At 37.0% G+C, this 18,279-nt stretch overlaps 1 protein-coding gene across 2 annotated transcripts in view; it reads right to left on the minus strand.

Moving 5' to 3' along the window:
* Positions 1–18,279, minus strand: part of LOC149234795 (nitrobindin heme-binding domain protein) — a 132,992-nt gene that overhangs the window by 44,398 nt on the left and 70,315 nt on the right. For both annotated transcript variants that reach the window (XM_089461238.1, XM_089461239.1), the window contains exon 3: positions 16,803–16,871. In XM_089461238.1, the coding sequence (XP_089317364.1) occupies positions 16,803–16,871 (69 nt within the window). The remainder of the gene's footprint in view (positions 1–16,802; positions 16,872–18,279) is intronic.

Genomic DNA, 18,279 nt, shown 5'->3' on the forward strand with positions numbered 1-18,279 from the left:
CTCTACATCATCAAGGGTATGGTATATAGATAATGGAGCCTCCTGGCATATGACAGGAATTTGGGAATGTTTCTCAAATTATCAGGAGGAAAGAATGAATTTTCAAATCACCATGGGGAATAAGGCAAAGTGTACTCCAGTAGGAAAGGGTACCATGGTTTTTCAAACTGAAACAGGAGAGCAGTTCCGAGCTACCAATGTGTTGCATGTGCCAAGACTGGGGATGAACTTACTTTCCATATCACAACTTCAAAGCAAGGGCTATGATATTTTCTTCATTAAGGAGAAAGTATACGTCAAACACCCAGGCTGGAAAAAGAAAGTACAGATAGAAATCAGAAGTAACAGGTTGTACAGGTTGCAGCTAGAATCACCAATGGCACTGATAGGTAGTAATGGAGACAAGGATTTGAACGAACTATGGCACAGAAGGATGGGACATTTGCACCATGGGGCTCTGAGAATTCTCAGGAAAACAGTGACAAGAGTTCCAGATATTAGTACAGAACGAGATGATGTATGCAGAGGACGTGCTCTAGGAAAGTATGCTAAAACAGTGTTTCCTAGAAGTAAAAATACGGCCAAGAGTGTACTAGTACAGATACACTCAGATATCTGCGGATCGATGTCCACAAAGGCTCTTAGTGGTGCCGAATACTTTTTCACCTTCATCGATGACCATTCCAAAAAGACTTGGATTTATTTTCGGAAAACCAAGGATGAGGTTTTCTGTCGATTCAACGAATTCAAGGCTCTAGTGGAGAATCTCACTGGGAAGAAAATAAAAGTCTTGTGCTCAGACAATGGTGGAGAATATGTCGATAAGGACTTCACTGATTTTTGCACTAGGGAGGGCATTAGAAGGGAGTGGACAACTCCTTACAATCCGGCGCAGAATGGAGTAACAAAAAGAAAGAACAAGACTATCGTGGAAGCAGCTAGGGCTATGATGTATGATCAGGATATGCCAAAATTCTTGTGGGCAGAAGCATGCAGCACGGCAGTCTATGTCCAAAATAGAACTCCTCATAGGGCATTGGGCAAGATCACTCCAGAGAAAGTCTTCACTGGGAAGACACTTGAAGTTAGTCATTTCAAGATATTTGGGAGTTTAGCATATTGTTGTATACCCAAGGAGAAGAGGAAGAAGTTAGATCAAACTGCAGAGAAAGGATATCTAGTGGGATATAGCGAGAACGCTAAGGCATATAGAATCTATCTTCCAAGGAGCAAGAAGGTAGTAGTTCGACGAGATGTGAAGTTCATGGAAGATAGGGCCTTCAGAAAATCTCGAGAAATGCCTTTCGAGGAGCAGTGAAAAAATGAGTCGTTGGTCAAACCACTTCAACCAGCAGAAGCCAGTACTAAGAATTCTCCTTCAGAACAAGAGGAATCACAAGAAGAGGAAGAGCTAACAGATGCACCTACCACCAGGGGAAGAATTAGCCGAGAGCTCCAACAAATGTTGCGGGATGCAGAAGATTTCATTGGTGCACCCCAGAACAATAAAGGGGAGCGAAGACAACCGGATAGATATCAGGACTTAATAGCTCATAATGGGGAACCTTCCAGTTTTCAGGAGGCAGCTCAACATCAAGTCTGGATGGATGCGATGGTAGAGGAATACAACTCTATAATGGTGAATAATGTCTGGGAAGTAGTGCCTAGGCCTCAGGACAGATCAGTGGTAGGTCAAGATGGATCTACAAGATCAAATACGCTGCAGACAACAGTGTGAAAAATTACAAAGCCAAGTTTGTGGCTAAGGGGTATGCTCAGAAGGAAGGAATAGACTATGAGGAGACCTTCACCCCAGTAGCCAGGTATACATCTATTAGAACCGTGATATCTCTTGTAACACAGATGGGGTAGTAGATTCATCAGATGTATGTCAAAACGATATTCTTGAATGGAGTGATAGAAGAAGAAGTATACATTGAACAACCAGAAGGCTTTGAGACACGTGAAAAGAAATCTCATGTATGCAGATTGAAGAAAGCCTTATATGGGCTGAAAGAGGAACCTAGAGCATGGTATGGTCGAATTGATGGCTGCTTGCTGAAAATGGGATTCGTCAAGATTGACGCAAATCCAAATCTCTACTATCTAGTTGTAGAGAATGAGCCTCTAATCCTAGTATTATATGTGGATGATCTCTTCCTGACATGATCATTTAGGCTCATCGAGGACTGCAAGAATAATCTAGTCGCAGAATTTGACATGAAGGATTTGGGACAGATGCATTATTTCCTAGGATTGGAAGTTTCGTAGCAGAAGGGGAAGATCTTCCTTGGAAACGGGAGATATGCTACAGAAATTCTGAAGAGATTCAGGATGCAAGACTGTAGGCCTATGGCTACTCCAATGATCACCAACTGCAAGAAAATTGATGCATCAGAAGACAAGGATGTTGATCCCACCTTATACAAGAAGCTCATAGGGTCCCTAATGTATCTGGTCAATACCAGGCCAGACATTTGTTACACTGTCAACACCCTCAGTCAGTTCATGGTGGAACCGAAGAGGGCGCACTGGGCAGCAGCCAAACATGTTCTCAAATATATACAGGGAACATTCGATTATGGACTCTTGTACACTAGAATCAATGATATCAAACTGAGTGGGTTTACTAATGCAGATTAGGTTGGAAGTTCAGTAGATCGGAAAAATACCTCTGGTTATTGTTTCAACATTGGATCGAGGATGACCTCCTGGTGCAGTAGGAAACAAAAATTCGTAGCTCTGAGCTCAGCTAAAGCAGAATATATGGCTGCTAGCACAGCTTCGTGCGAAGCCACATGGCTTAGAAAATTGCTTGTAAACCTATTCAGAAGAAAGGATGGAAGCGACCAAGATCATGTGTGATAATCATAGTTGCATCAAGCTCTCTAAGAATCCAATGTTTCATGATCAGTCAAAGCACATTGATATTCGGCGTCACTTTGTCAGAGACTATATCCAATGAGGAGTTGTGCAGTTGAGTTACACTCCTACAAGAGAACAGGTGGCGGACATCCTTACCAAGGCCCTTGGAAGAACCAAGTTCGATTATTTCAAGGAGAATATGGGGATGGTAAAGAATCCATTTCAGTAGCAGAAATGGATAAGTATCAGGTGTTGCAATGTTATGAGTAGCATGATGCAACATTTGATAGAGAGTTGTAGTGTAGATGCAGTGTTGGGAGGAAGGACCAACAGCAATACGGATGTAGAGGGAATTGCAGTACAGATTTAGCAGTGGCAATGGTAGAAGCCATGGGTAGCAGTGCAAGAGGCAGCAGTGCAGAGGATGTTGGGCAGCAGGCCAAGCATTAGCACAAGTAATGGTGTCGGATGATCAGGGTAATGATTAGTGATGGAGCATTACTAGAGCACATTCCTCGCTAAGAGGGAGTGTTGATTTGGGGTAGCATCGGATGTGCTCTAGCCATGAAAATTGGTGGAGAGGCTAAAGCACATGAGATATCCAAGACACAAAATTTCATCTGGATGAGGAGTTATTAAAAAAATTAATATTTTTAATGAGTTCCCAAGTCTAAACTTAGGAAAATAAAAATATTAATGGGTATTAATAAAGATAAGGATGAGAAGCTTCTAAGAGATAAGGATCAAGTTTATTTTAATCTTAGTCGTTGATGAGGGACTTAATCTCAGTCGTTGATTCATCAACAGGAAAAGTATAAGAGAAGATTTTAGGGTCAGTTGGAGATATGTTAAGGGAGACCAGCCAGTTCGATTTCTGAAGCGGGGCTTGTTGAGAAATTCGAACTAGAGGACTGGATTGCAGTGAGAAGCAGCGAGTACATAACAGAGAGGCAGGAATAGTTCCGAAGGACCAGCGTAGAGATCAGAGAGGAAGACGAAGAGCCAATCAGAAAGACGCAGAGGCAGCTAGACTGCAGAATGACTGGAGGGTCTGTGTGGGTGATGCGGAGAGGCCAAGTGCTGACGCAGTGAGGCAAAGTGCTGATACAGAGGGTTAGGGAGTTGCGCAGAGGCTAGCTGGACTGACACTAAGCCTAGGGGAAGCGCCGGAGGATTTTGTGGTATTACTGTCGTGTGGTTATCTCTGTTGGGTAAGCCAGTTAGACCCTAGTTGTACTCAAGAAAATTGATTAATAAAATCCTCCTTTGCTACAGCGGTTTTCCCGCATTGGGTTTTTTCGGGGACAATTGTCCAAAAACAACTCTATTGATGTGTTTGTTTCTTATGCATGTGTTTGTTTCTGTATAATGGTGTGATATCTGCAGTAGAATTTACTTTAATATTTACTGAAGGGATTTCGTAAATAACTTATTGGAAAATAAGTAGGTAAAATAAATCAGTTGCTGCAGCAAAAGAATTTCTGTTTAGAAATTTTCACATAGAACACATTAAACGCTAATAGGGAGTGTTAGTTTTTGTAACATCGGATGTGTTCTAGCCATGAAATTTTGTGGAGAGGCTATAATACATGAGAACTCCAAAACCCAGAAATCGTTTCTCGAAATTTCATCTAAAAGTGAGTCAATTAGATTATTAACCGATTTTTAATAATTTCATAAGTCTAAACTTAGGGAATATGGTAAATTAATCCGCATTAATTGAGATAAGGCATGAATCATGTAGAAACCCACACGAATCGATCCAGAAATGATTCTAGCCATTGATTAAGTTTTAATCTTGGTCGTTGGTGCTCCAAAAGTGGATTATAAAAGAAAGTCGATGTGGTGACGGAAATCATCTAGTGCAGATACTCAGTTGCCCAGGCAGTTCAATTTTATTAGTAGCAGCAGCGCAACAGAAAAGATAGAGCCAGAGGGTGAGTAGCGGGTGGAAGAGGAGAGCAATAGCATTCTGGGAGGAGGATTTCCAATTCCCGAAAGAGTCAAAGGAAGGAAGGATGAAATCTTCAGAGGGCCGGCGTAGGCTCTGTGCAGAGGGTGACGTAGAAAGCTTAGAGTAGAGGGTGACGCAAGGAGCTCAGCGTAGAGGGTGACTCAAGGAGCTCAACGCAGAGGCTGAGAAAGCTATTTCGGAGGCAAAAAATCGCTATGGGGTGAGACAGAATTCTCACAATATTTTTGCCAGTGTTTCCTCAGATTAGATTACCAATTGGGCATCTAAATTATTGTACTAAGAATTGTTGTTGAATATTAATAATAAAACCCTCATTTGTTGCCCAGGCAGTTCAATTTTATCAGTAGCAGCAGCGCAACAGAAAAGATAGAGCCAGAGGGTGAGTAGCGGGTGGAAGAGGAGAGCAATAGCATTCTGGGAGGAGGATTTCCAATTCCCAGAAGAGTCGAAGGAAGGAAGGATGAAATCTTCTGAGGGCCGGCGTAGGCTCTGTGCAGAGGGTGACGTAGAAAGCTTAGAGTAGAGGGTGACGCAAGGAGCTCAGCGTAGAGGGTGACTCAAGGAGCTCAACGCAGAGGCTGAGAAAGCTATTTCGGAGGCAAAAAATCGCTATGGGGTGAGACAGAATTCTCACAATATTTTTGCCAGTGTTTCCTCAGATTAGATTACCAGTTGGGCATCTAAATTATTGTACTAAGAATTGTTGTTGAATATTAATAATAAAACCCTCATTTGCTGCACTAGTTTCCCAAAGTTGGATTTTTCCGGAGACAATTGTCCAAAAATAATTGTGTCGAATTTATTGTGTGTGTGCTAGAATTTCTCAGTTTCTAGTATTTAATTTTCCGCAGTATTTTTATGGTGAAAATTGCAGTTGTGATTTTATTCGTTATTTGTCGTAGCAAATAAACTGCATAATTAATTTTTGAGTTAGAAGAATAATTTTTAGTAGCTGCAATAGAGAAAATTCACACTTGGAGGCCAAAGACTGAAGTACCTGCAAACACTATGTATTTATCTCAAAATAATTTGTTAATCACATGGGGAATCAAACCACCTAAGATTAACCCAAAACTATCAATAGTGTGATTTTATCTCCATCTAATGAAAAACAGATCTTACCAATATTCAACACAACATAGAGATGCTCGTAGTCAATACATACTACAAATCAATAAGCATGAACACCTTGAATTGCACCCCAAAGTATTTATTATTATTAAAGAAATAGCTCCCAACAAGACGATAACGTTACAAATATGCTTCAGCAACAATTTTCTAGTCAAAGATCATCATGCTAGAGACTCAAATGACTCTAATTTATTGATCAATCCTCCAAACGGAAAAATAACAGCTAGTTCCTTGATCCTTGTCAAAATAGTTTTGGTCGTTGAAAAATATTTGATTATCTTTTAATCTTGGCCCTTGATTTTTTATTTTTAAGGAATTTTCGAATTTATCATTTAATTCTATTTTTATTAGCTCAAAATTAATTATTTTGAATTAATTTCCTCAAAAATTTGACTTTGACTTAACCACCAAGGTCCAAGGGTCCAAACTTTCTTGAAATATACAATATTCCCTTGGTGAAAAACCTTTAAAAATTGATTCATTTAAGACCCAAGAATTTTTCCACTTGGAGAATTGATTTTCCTAAGACAACTTAGTTTGACTGTAATTAATTAATTTTTTGGGTTAGGATTTAATTTTCTTTTGCCAAAAAAATAGTTAATTTACCTCAGGGGATTTAATATCTTTTCCACCCTCTAATACATAATATTTTTATATTTACAACCCTCAAGGGGGTGTTGACCATTCTGTGTCAACGACCCCATAGTAGTACACCATTTTTATCGCAAAAGGGAGCTATCATGTTCAAGTGTTCACATCATTTAAATTTCATTATCAGTCGGTTGTTTGTTAAAAATTTAAACCCATTCTGCATGTTTATAATGTGAATGGTCTGAGTAAGACCATCATGTATGTAACGACCTAGGTAAGAATAGTATTTTTATGACAATTTCTAACCTAGGAGGCTTTTTGTCTCACTAATTCATCTCTCTAGACACAAATAATCGGTAGAACTTTTCCCTCCAACTTCACCCCAAAGCTAGGGTGGATTTTGTCGTCAAGATCAATGTTGCAGTAATCGTTATTGGGACGATATTGGCGAATGACAAAATCAGGAAAGAATCAGAAAAAAAATTGTAAAAATCAGGGAATAATCGGGAAAAAATTGTAAAATAATATTCATTTTCTTTCAACTTTTTTAATATCTAAAGCATCTACAACATAAAATAAATACATTGACACATATATATGATAAAAGAACTAATATATAAGATGTGTAATATCATTTCTAGTGCTATATCACACATAACAATGAATCATGCCTTAAATAGACAGTCCTGACTCCTGAGTCCCAATTCAGCCTCAAAATATCAACAAAAAATATAACAATGTATCTCATATCATGAGTCATAATGTCATATACAATGAAATGAACCAAATAACTAATACCACTGATTTCCTCTGCCCCTCTTGCGAGAAAATGCAACAACTTTCCCTCTAGATGTAAATGTTGGTGGAGTTGGCAGTGGACTTTGTTGTGCTCTAGAAGCTGAAGAACTAAGAGCTACAGGAGGTAGAACATGTCCTCTACTAGTGACAAGGGTACCCTGGATAGGTTGTGTCACCTCCACCTCCTGTTGCTCCTCCTCCTCATCAAAAAATCGGCCAAAAAAATATATATACATATATAAAGATTTTTTCGTAAAAATCACGATTATTTCAAGTTATCGTGATTTTTTGCGGAAATAAAATTAAATTAAATTAAATTAAGAAAAACAAACAACAAAAAAAAACGTAAATATCGGGCGATAATTTCACCAAACTCAAAAAATCACGATTTTCCGATATTATTGCGATAATATCATGATTTTCGCAACACTAGTCAAGATATTAAGTGAGTCCTAGTGTTTTTTATCGAGTCCTTATAAAAGTAATTTGGAAATAATCCTAGCTAATTGGCTAGATTATTTTGTTATAGATTACTTAGTCTACTAGATCATATTTTGAGTTGCAGAATTGGGTAGATATTTGAGGGTTTATAACAAACGGGTGTTCCCCCTTCACGTATTAAATTGTAATATCTTGATTCTTGATGTAAACAATATTTAGTGCATGGTCTCTCATAATTAGACACCATGGCCAAATATTAGAAAGTTGGAAAAAATTATTAATCCCCTCATCAGTCAATTAATTAAATTTTCTAGCAAAATTAAATTAAAATCCTAAACTAGAAATTTAATTAATTTTGTGTCCTAGGTAAAATTAAATTATCCATAGATAAAATTTGTGGGTTTTATAGAAATTAATTTTTGGAGGTCCATGGCCAAGGGAATATTGAAGAAATCAAGAAATTTTGGACCCTTAGGCTTTAATTTTTAAGTCAAAGTCAATTTTTTTAGGAAATTAACTCAAAATAACTAAATTTGAGTTAATTAAAAATCAATTAAATGAAAATTTCCATTTTTCCTCAAAAAGTAAATAATTTCGACAATGATGATTAAAAGTTAATTAAATCTTTATAACAGTCAAGATTAATTTGACAGGGATCAAGCCAATTAGTCGTTGAAGAATTTAAATTAGAGGTTGGTGCCAGTCTATTCTATCCGGTCGTTGAATCGTGTACTAATTTCTCGAAGCTCTCTTGTAATATTTCTGGCATATAATGCAAAAATCCTTGGGGTTTCAATTGATGGTGGTGTTCCTCTTCTCGAATTTATGATAATATTGTTTTAAATCTTTGTGTTGAATACTATTTGAAAATTGTCAATCAATAGCTCTCGTTGAATAATATGAGCACTGGTATCTTGTTCAATTTCTTGGATCTAGGGTAACAACTTTATTTTGATTGAATTAGCAGGTATCTCTATTTCTTGAAAATTATATTGTTATTTTATTTCGCTACTTGATCTAACAATTAGATCTAGTGTTTGCAGAAGATCATTCCAATTTTAATTGACCATAGTCCTCGGTTTGACCAGCCGACTCTCAAAGCATAACTTCTGAAGAGCCTACTCAATCGAAGCCTTAGGATTTATCTAACGATCTATTTCTCTGCAGGGTGTTTCTGGACTAGTGCCTTATTAAAAAATTTAAATATCTTTTATAACTTGTGCAAAATTAATAGATTTGGCTAGGACGAGCCTTAGATCTATAGATCTGTGAGCAGAGTTGAACTCATACTCCTCAAATCTGATAGATCTATAACTCATTTGTATAGATTTGTAATTATCTTGTATAGATCTGAGATTTTTTTTAAATTTGGGCCTTAGGGTTTTATTTAATTTTTTTGTATGTATCGAGATCTGGTTATTTTTGTTTTCCATTTTGCAGGTGCAGATCTGAAGGTTTTTCAAGGAAATTTTTCAATTTCTGAGACAGATCTAGGTCCTGGAGGGCAAGATCTTGTCTCAGAAAAGATTTGTTTGCAAGGATTATTCATTTCAAATCATTCGGCACAAACTTCAAATCTGGGATTTTCACAACTTTCAGAGATAAAAATTTAGGAAAAATACATCAGTTTGGAGTAAAATTTGATTGTCAGGTGGAGATTTTTTGAGGTTAAATTTTTTTACTTTTCGGGCTAGAGATATCCCTCAATTCCTCCATTGTCTTGGTTGCTGCAGCAGCCCTACTCCCAGCCTCCTCCTTCCCTCATCTTCCCTGCGGCCTCCTCTTTCCCTCATCCTCTTGCAGCCTCTTTTTGCTCCTTTCCCTTGCTGCGTTAAACCTCTCCCTCACCCACAGCACCCTCTCGTCCCTCATTCCCTAACCCTCACGCAGTCCTATTTTTCCTCTGCATCGGCTCCTTTCTTCATTGGACGTTCTTCTTCATTTGCATCCCTTTCTTCCCTTCGACCTACATTCTCACTCCTCGCTACTTTGTCGGCATGCTCCTCATCCTGGTCCCTTCTCCTTCTTCCCTCAGCTCCTCGCTCTACAACCCGCGTCCCTCTTTCCCTTGAGTTCGTTCACCTGCGTCGTGCTTCCTCTTTACTTCACATCCCTGCATATTTTTGCTTGTTGCATCTTTTCTTCCCTTACAATCTGCCTCCTTTACGCTCCTCAACTTGCAACGCTCCCTCTCTCATCGTTTTCCTTCTAACCCTATTCTCTCACCCTCCTCAATTTCACCTCTTCACCTTTGACTTTTCCTCCTTCGCTCAGCGTTTCCATTTCGAATTCCATTTTTTTTAAGCCTTAACCCTCCCAAAAAGAATTAAATAAAAAAAATCATAATTTTTACCTTAACTCTTTAACATTTCAAATAAAAAAAAATTATGTGGCCTTTGGCCCATTAAAAAGTTAATAAATTAAACCTTTTTGATTTTTCACATTTGCCTCTTTCAAAGAATTTTAGTTTCCTCTATAAACTTTATCACATTAAATTTGCCAAAAGAGTAATATAATTTTTTAATCTAAGGTTCTTTTTTTGGGTTTTTTGTGTTAAGGGTTTGGGACTTTAAATCTTTAAAAAAAAATTGTGGTAAAAATTTAAAATTTTTCTATAGTCAAGGCACACTTAAATTTTTAATATCTCTAAGGTTTGACTATAGGAGGAAATTTTCTGGGTTTGGGTTACTTAAAAAAATCATTTAATTCCAAAATTGCTTGAAGAGTTTAGCATTTGAATTTTATGGCTTTTTCATGGTAATTAATTTTCGAAATTTAAGTGCTCAAGTCTTTTGCATGCTAAGTTTCATAATCATTGGCTTTTGAATATTTTTGTGCTTGACATCTATTGAGATTGTTCATCATTTAATTAACTTTGAGTGTGGTTCTATTTACTTGAAATTATTGGATATTTATTGCATATTAAATTTTGAAAATTTTTCAAGTAATTGTTAAGTACTCTTTCATGGAATTGTGGTAAATTGCATATCTTTCGTTTCCTAAATTGAGTATTTTTTAGCATCTATATAATTGGCATTATCTTGAAGGTGATATTGAAAAATTGTGAAGAAATTTTTGTTCTCTTTGAGCTATAATTGCATCGGAAAGAATTTAGATAAATTGTGATTTAATTGGGCATTATATTGTGATATTTTAAGCATATTGTTGAGAAATTTATCTTTCAATCATTGTCTAGTGAAGTGAATATTTATTTTGGCGATTAAGGGCTTTGACATATAACTTAGAAATAAATCGTGACATAAGCACTTTCAATCCTTGAATCTAGCTTCATCTTGCTCCATCTTCTAATCGTCTCATGCATTTGCATATTAAGTTAGCCTTGCATAATTAAAATTTACTTCCAAGCATAAACTTGGTTGGTAGAAAGATAGATACTCATCCATCTTTGCAAGAGAAGCCGGGTTTTAATAGTGCTTAAATCGGTGACTTTGCAGTCGTCAAAGCCACAGCTCTCTACAGCACTGGAGGCACCGGGTATGTTAGATTTTCAAGGGAGGTATCATTAATCACACCTTAGTGTGCTTCACCTTATCTTTTCTTTGCCACTTACTATGAAATCAGACTCAATATAGAAATCGAAGGGTTAAAACTTAGATAGGCATTTAACTAGAATTAACCAAGATTCCTGCATATCACATTAGTTTTAGGATATGCATTTCATATAAGATAGTTATTCGTTCAAGCAGCAGTTGCTCATCAATTACTTGGTCCTAAATTTCCTAGCAAGATAGTTGACTCCGTAAGGCACTAGTATCAATTGTCTAAATCTAATCGAATCCTTTAAGTCTTGCTAAATCTAAAACAAGTACTTGGTCGCTTAACTGTGTCTCCCGAACTGGTTGGTTCCCAATCAGTTCTCCTTCACTCCATTTCCGTAGGGTCTACCCCCCTTAGCTATGAAAATTCCTACGCTAGAATCCCTACTGCAGCAAACTAATGTTACTTCTCCTACTTGATTAAATCATGCAAGTTATTTACTGTCTTCTACGGTAAATTTCAAAGTAAATACATCTGCAGCCTTCACTTAATTGATATATATGAGGAAACAAAATACTGAGCAAGAAAGAAAAATACACACATAGGACAGTGATTTTTGGACAAATAGTCCTCGGAAAAACCCAATGCAGGAAAACCGATGCAACAGCTTTGAGGGTTTTATTATTATACAGTAGCAGCTATGAGGGTTTTATTATTATATAGTAGCAGCTCTGAGGGTTTTATTATTATGTAGTAGCAAAATCTGAATACATCACTGAATACCTCACAGGGTTATTCAGTTACAGAGAGAAATACTGGCAGAAGCTTTGTGAGTTTACCTCACACAATCACTGAGAAAAGTCTCGGTTGTTCTGGCTACTAGATGAGGTGCCCCTAGCAGGCATTGCACTGCCTCTACGTTGTCCCAGTGTCAACCCTTTCAAGGACTACGTCACCCAGCTGGGAATTCGATCAAAAGCCCAGAGTCACTGCTCTCAGCCTCCGGTCTCACACCCCGGCTTCCGGCTGCTGAAACCAACCCTCTGGTCTGATTTTCGACTCTCTCTGCCTCTGCGTCACTTTCGTGTGGCCCTTCTAGCCCTGCGTCTGCCTCTGCGTCAAGGCCTCTGGATCACTTACTGCCTCTCTCTACTAATGTATCTCTGGCTAAGAATCTCTTTGGCCAGACGCTGCTATCCCTGCCCCTAAACTGCAGGAGATTCCTTCAATTGATTTTTCCTACTGAGAACTTCTCAATTCAAAAAATCAATTTCTCTCTATCTCTCTGTGTGTTTTCCAAATGACCCTCAAGAGTCAAGCCTCTTCTTATATCTTCCTGTTGGACAACCAACGACCTAGATTAAAACATAATCAAAGGCTCAGATTGTTTTGACTTGATCCATGGATTTTTCTAGAATTTTGACCCCTGATTAGATTAATACCCATTAATATTTTAATTTTCTTAAGTTTAGACTTACGAAACCCATTAAAAATATTAATTATTTTAATAAAATCACTTCTGGGTGGAATTTCCCAAAACGTTTTTTGGGTTCTTTGGAATACCTATGCCCAAACCTCCCTGCAAAATTTGAGGCTTAGAGCACATCTGATGCTACCCCAAATCAACATTAGCCTAATGTTGGGAGACAACTTAAACGGAGATATTGGGGATCAGGGTGATAGCCCCCGATCTGAACCGTTGTCATGGTGCCTAGACATTATGTGCGACAACAGGGGGAATACATATTTGGCTTAGACTCTTAAAAAAAATATACCCAATCTACGACACAATATGAGCTAGTAGACCAAGTGATTTGTAATAAAATAATTTAGCCAACTAGGTTAAATTATTCCCAAATAACTTTTACATTAGACTCGACTAGAACACTAAGACTCACCTAAGATTTTGACGAAGAATTCCACCCTAGCTTTAGGGTGAGGTTGGAGAGAAAAACTCTGTTGACCATCTATGCTTAGAAATACACGAGTCGGTGAGACGAAAAACCTCCTAGGTTGAAACTTTTCGCCAAAATAATAGGCTTACCTAGGTTGTTACATATACTCAAGGTATTACTAGCATCATTTACATTACATAACTTGCAGAATGGGTTTACAATGACATGTAGATTGTTGATAGATGACCCAATCCTATTGAAAAAATTTGGCACTTCCGCTTCCTTAGAACTTTGACAAATTGAGTGTAACAAACCCTATGAATGCTTATCACCATCGAGAAATCTCAAAACCCTAGGTTTTGAGCCTCTTTTTCTAGGGCTTTTCTTTGAGAACATTTTGCTTCATTGAAGCCTTGAACCATAATTGAGTCTCTCTCTTGAATGAGCTCCAGCTTGATCACTTTGTGCCTTATAGCTAGCATATCTATTTTAAGTGATCTCCTTCCTGCTGACACTCCTCTCATCGGTGAAAATCCATAAAGAGCAAGGGACCTTGGTTGTGGTGATAGTGGGTCATTACCCCATTGTTAGCACTTAATCTAGCTCTTGTCTTGTAAGATTTCCCTCTACAAGGCCTGCTAGATTTTGTGTTAACATATACCAAGTCGATTATATTAACCAATCATGTGAATGGGGCAATCCCCTGTAGCATATGATACAACTTGGTCAAATGGTGTCATTTCCCTTGTTGTGTATACCAAGTCGAAATGGTCCACATCATTTTGTCCATTTGATGAGGCCACCATTGTTGAGCTATTGGATGGGATCATTTTATTTATTGAGATGAATGTATTTGGAAGCCAAACATTGCATGGAGAACTCACCTAATGGAGCCAATTTTGCCATTGGTCTAAATCATTGAGCACATACGATCAGGCTTACCTACGTATTAATGCCATCATGGGAGTGAAATATGGAGAGAGTCATCCCTCTTTTTATTGAATGACTTGGTCACTTAATCAATTACATAGTGGAGACTTCCCACTTATGGGGTGTTTTACTGCACAATGCACATTTATCACTCTTGGTTGAGCAACTTATCTTGGAAGTCCTTTTATGCACATATTCATGCAAGTAGAAGGTTATTGGGGTTTGATTACATAGCCAACCATATTGCGAAGAGTAACTAGCATAACCAATTCATTTTTTAATCATTGTTGACTTGTCTCATGGGGTCAGTTACAGGGAAAATTTTAGGGGCTAATAATTGCAGGTGGGCTAATTTTCCATGCTTTTTCCAAAAAAAAATATTCACCAATTTTCATTTTTCTAAAAGTGATTCCGCACAAATTTTATAGTATAAAATTTTCTTGCGATAAAAATCGTCAATATTTTATAGAGCCTATATAAAATCATTATAAATTTGAATACTTTTACAAAAGTATCGCCAAATATTTTATAGTTTCATATTAGGGACTAGTAAGATTCGCCAAGGTTTCTAAACTTCAACATAAATTTCCATCCTTAAAATTTTCCCTCGTTGGTTACTTGAAAGTTGAGAGCACTATTATATTGTTTTCCTTGGAGAAGCAAATAATTATTTGATTGTTTCTTCTAGGAGAAGAAGGTAGATCCCAACAACTCACTTCTACTTTTAGCAGAGAGCTTGTTGGAGGAAGTTAGAAAAGTAACGTTTTATTGTATTCCTTGGAGAATTAATGGATCTAGGAAAACAATTACCTTTTATTGTAAGATAAGTTGAGGCTAAACCTATGCAAGGGTTTTCTTTCTCCACTTGATGTATGGTTGGATTTGGGAGAAGTATCTTGGAGTTTAATGGAATACCTATTAGATGTATTTGGAGGATGAATGAATTTCTTGATGGATGAGATTGTCTTGTAGATCATAAATCTCTCTTATATTGTTTGGATAACCCTGACCTATGCTTGTGAAGTATGAATTTGGTAACCCTATTCCACAATTGAGAAACAAAAGGAGAAAACCATAGGCATTACTTACTTTCTAGCTGGGTATTCTCGCATATTGTGTTTCCAAAGTCACATTTTGTGTTCATTTCTGTGGATGGTGTGTTCAAATGATTGTTTCTTTCATTCAATTTCAGTTATTTCCATAAATTTGAAAACTACGCTAGTAATATTAAATCTGACAACCAAGGTAATAAACTGCTAATAAAAGATTTCAGAATATTGTAATAACTGTTAGTGGAAATCCACAGTAGTTTACAGATCAAAGAGGCCGAAGGAGCAGTTCAAACTAAAAGAAATAGACTTCCAAGAAACTTAAAAACAACATCCAATCTCCTAAAGAAAAAGCACAAAGAATATTGAGGAGCACAAATGCCAAAGAAGATACAAATTCATAATCAAAGCAAGAGCTCTGAAAAATAAGTTTTGCACTTTGTGGGACAGAAAGAGACTCGAGAAAAAATTTCACTTCTACAACATGGATAGTTCAATTTAATTCCAAAGAAAAGTTATCAAACTCAACTCTAATAGAGGATGAAGAGTAAAAATTGAATTGAGCTCAGGGAAACCCAGAAGTTGAATTGCAGAATTCTATTAGAAAAAAACTAAATTTCAGAAAAAGAAATTGATAAAATTTTCCTTAATGTGATAGTTTACAATGAACATATAATCAAAATTTTCAATAATAACTCATGCCAAAGAACATGGATCATGCCACTTACTAGGAATTGGATAGTTGCCAACTTTGTTGGTTGTCCTCAGAGAAACAGGGTCACTAAAACAAGCAAAATGAGTTTTTTTCTTTTCCTTGTGCCTTTTAGAGGCAAAGGGTTGAGTCCAACTACTAAGTCAATCTGGCTTGCATTTGACTTGATTCTTTCATACTTGTAATTATGACTTGGGGCTACGTCATACTTTAAAGAGATAACCCAGGTCAGTCTCCTCATAGAGTAGAGTTAAATGTGAGAATAACACAGACTCAAAATGTTGAGAAGTGTAACTAGGTTCGGTCTTCATAATTTGTATCATTATGTATTTTATGTAAAAGGAGGAAAAAAGAGTCTGATAACCAATAATTCAGAGTGAAATCTGGATCACTAACAATGCCATAAGTGAGTCATGCATCCTATTCTCTTATCCGTCCACAGGTAAGATATGTAGATAGTTTCAAATTTTAGGAGCTCTCAAGAAGAGGAGACAATGCGTTAAATACATATTGTGATTGTTGGGAAGAGATTCTCATGTCATTGAAGTCAACATGGATATCCAGACTACAAATCATCTATTATGCATTCTGTCCCAATGATTAAAGGTTCCCAAATCCAAGTGCAGCATCCAGATCTCTTATGATCAGTTCATATGGAAACACTCGGTACTCATAATGGATTAAACTCTTCACTAAAAGAAGGCAGAAGCTTCGACCCATGAAAGGAAACTATTTTTACTTTTAAATGATAACATTCAAAATGCGTAATCATGAAAAAAATTATAGCATATATATAAGCATAAAAACACCAATTTTACTAATTTTTAAAGGAAACCACTCTGTAAATGCAGATTATTGATACAGTACTCAAGATTCATTAGCTATTCTTGAAAGGTAGAGTTGTTGTAGAGTCAAACCTTGGATGCGTTTCCAACAAGTTCACTTCGAAGCTTCACAATTTTCTTCTCAGCATCATAGGTCCCTTTCTACATATTTGCACATATTACAACAAATGTTGTCATAATTTAGTGCAAAATCCCAAATTAACGCTCGGAAATTAAAAGAAGCAACTTCTGGATAAAGAACAAATAAAAATAAATCTCCTCGATGTGAACACATGAGAATTGGAAGACAATAGAAGATGTATGTAAACTTGCTATCCTAATTTCCAGCGTATGCTACACAAAACACCATAATTTGAACCCAAGACTCTCACATTAATATGTCTAATGCTTTGAAATCTCAAATTATAGACCTTAAATTTCTCTAATACCAAAATGTTAAGTCCACATTCCACTACATCAAATTGGGCATTAACTAATCTTTTTCAGTCACCTGCGCTTTACAAATTATTGAAGGTTTTACTTGAGCAAATTATCTGCAGTCACATACAATGCATTTTAATATCCATTTAACATTTTGAAAAAGAATCAACATACTATTTACATCCATACGAACACAACCACGGGAATTGTAATTAATTTTAACTCTTGAACCTGTACTACGAAATTCGAATTAGCAACTCATGTTAACCTTCTTCAGATAGATTCCAGCATTTCAAAAGATGATAAGATTGGAGAAAGCACTTTTCACAATGATATCTCATGCATATCTCTCAAGGCGGATTGTTTCTTACTGATCTGTTGCTATAAAGGACAATGTTGTTTGCTTTCCAACTTTTATTTCTGACATGGCAGTGTGTTTCATGGCCAACTTACTTCCTAAGCTAAGTTTTGGATGCTTTCCAGTTGAGGAGGTTGATTTGCAAAAGTTGGTTGCTCTTCAAGCAAAGTTAAATTCATGATTAGATAACTTTGCAAGGACTGACTGGGCATTGCTCTTGGAGCCCAAATTCAGTATGGAGCCAAGCATATAGATGTGTTTTTTCAATGGTATTTTCTGCATGTTAGGCACTATTTGGACATTGGTTTGTGCTCATTACAATGACTGATCTAGAAGGAGGTGTTGGCTTTTGGTGTCATACTTAGCATTAGAAATGATGTGGAAAAAGCAATTTTTGGCCAAGTTTCTAGGATGGGGAAGCATGGGAGCTTGGAGACACACATGGGGACGTGTGGAAGCACCCCTAAATTTTGGGGAAATTCAGGGTGGGCGGAGGCACGTCGGGTACCTAGCATAACAGAGATAACAGAGTGAATGATTGCTTGAGATAGACATCAGAACAAATGATAACACATAGACTCAAATTGCCTCAGAAAACCTCAGCCCAAACCACAAATCAACATGACTACTCCAGCCTATTGAAATCAGAATATGTGTGTGAAAGAATTGATGCTAGTTTTGAGAGATCCAAATCTCCCTTTATACAAAATGAAGGGGCTCAATAAGGGGGCCAACATGCCGATTAATCAAGAAGCTGACCAACAAAAGAAA

Source organism: Pinus tabuliformis, chromosome 8, assembly GCF_031772625.1.
Source record: "Pinus tabuliformis cultivar Carrire ecotype Pingquan chromosome 8, CPIR1, whole genome shotgun sequence".
Lineage (NCBI taxonomy): Eukaryota > Viridiplantae > Streptophyta > Pinopsida > Pinales > Pinaceae > Pinus > Pinus tabuliformis.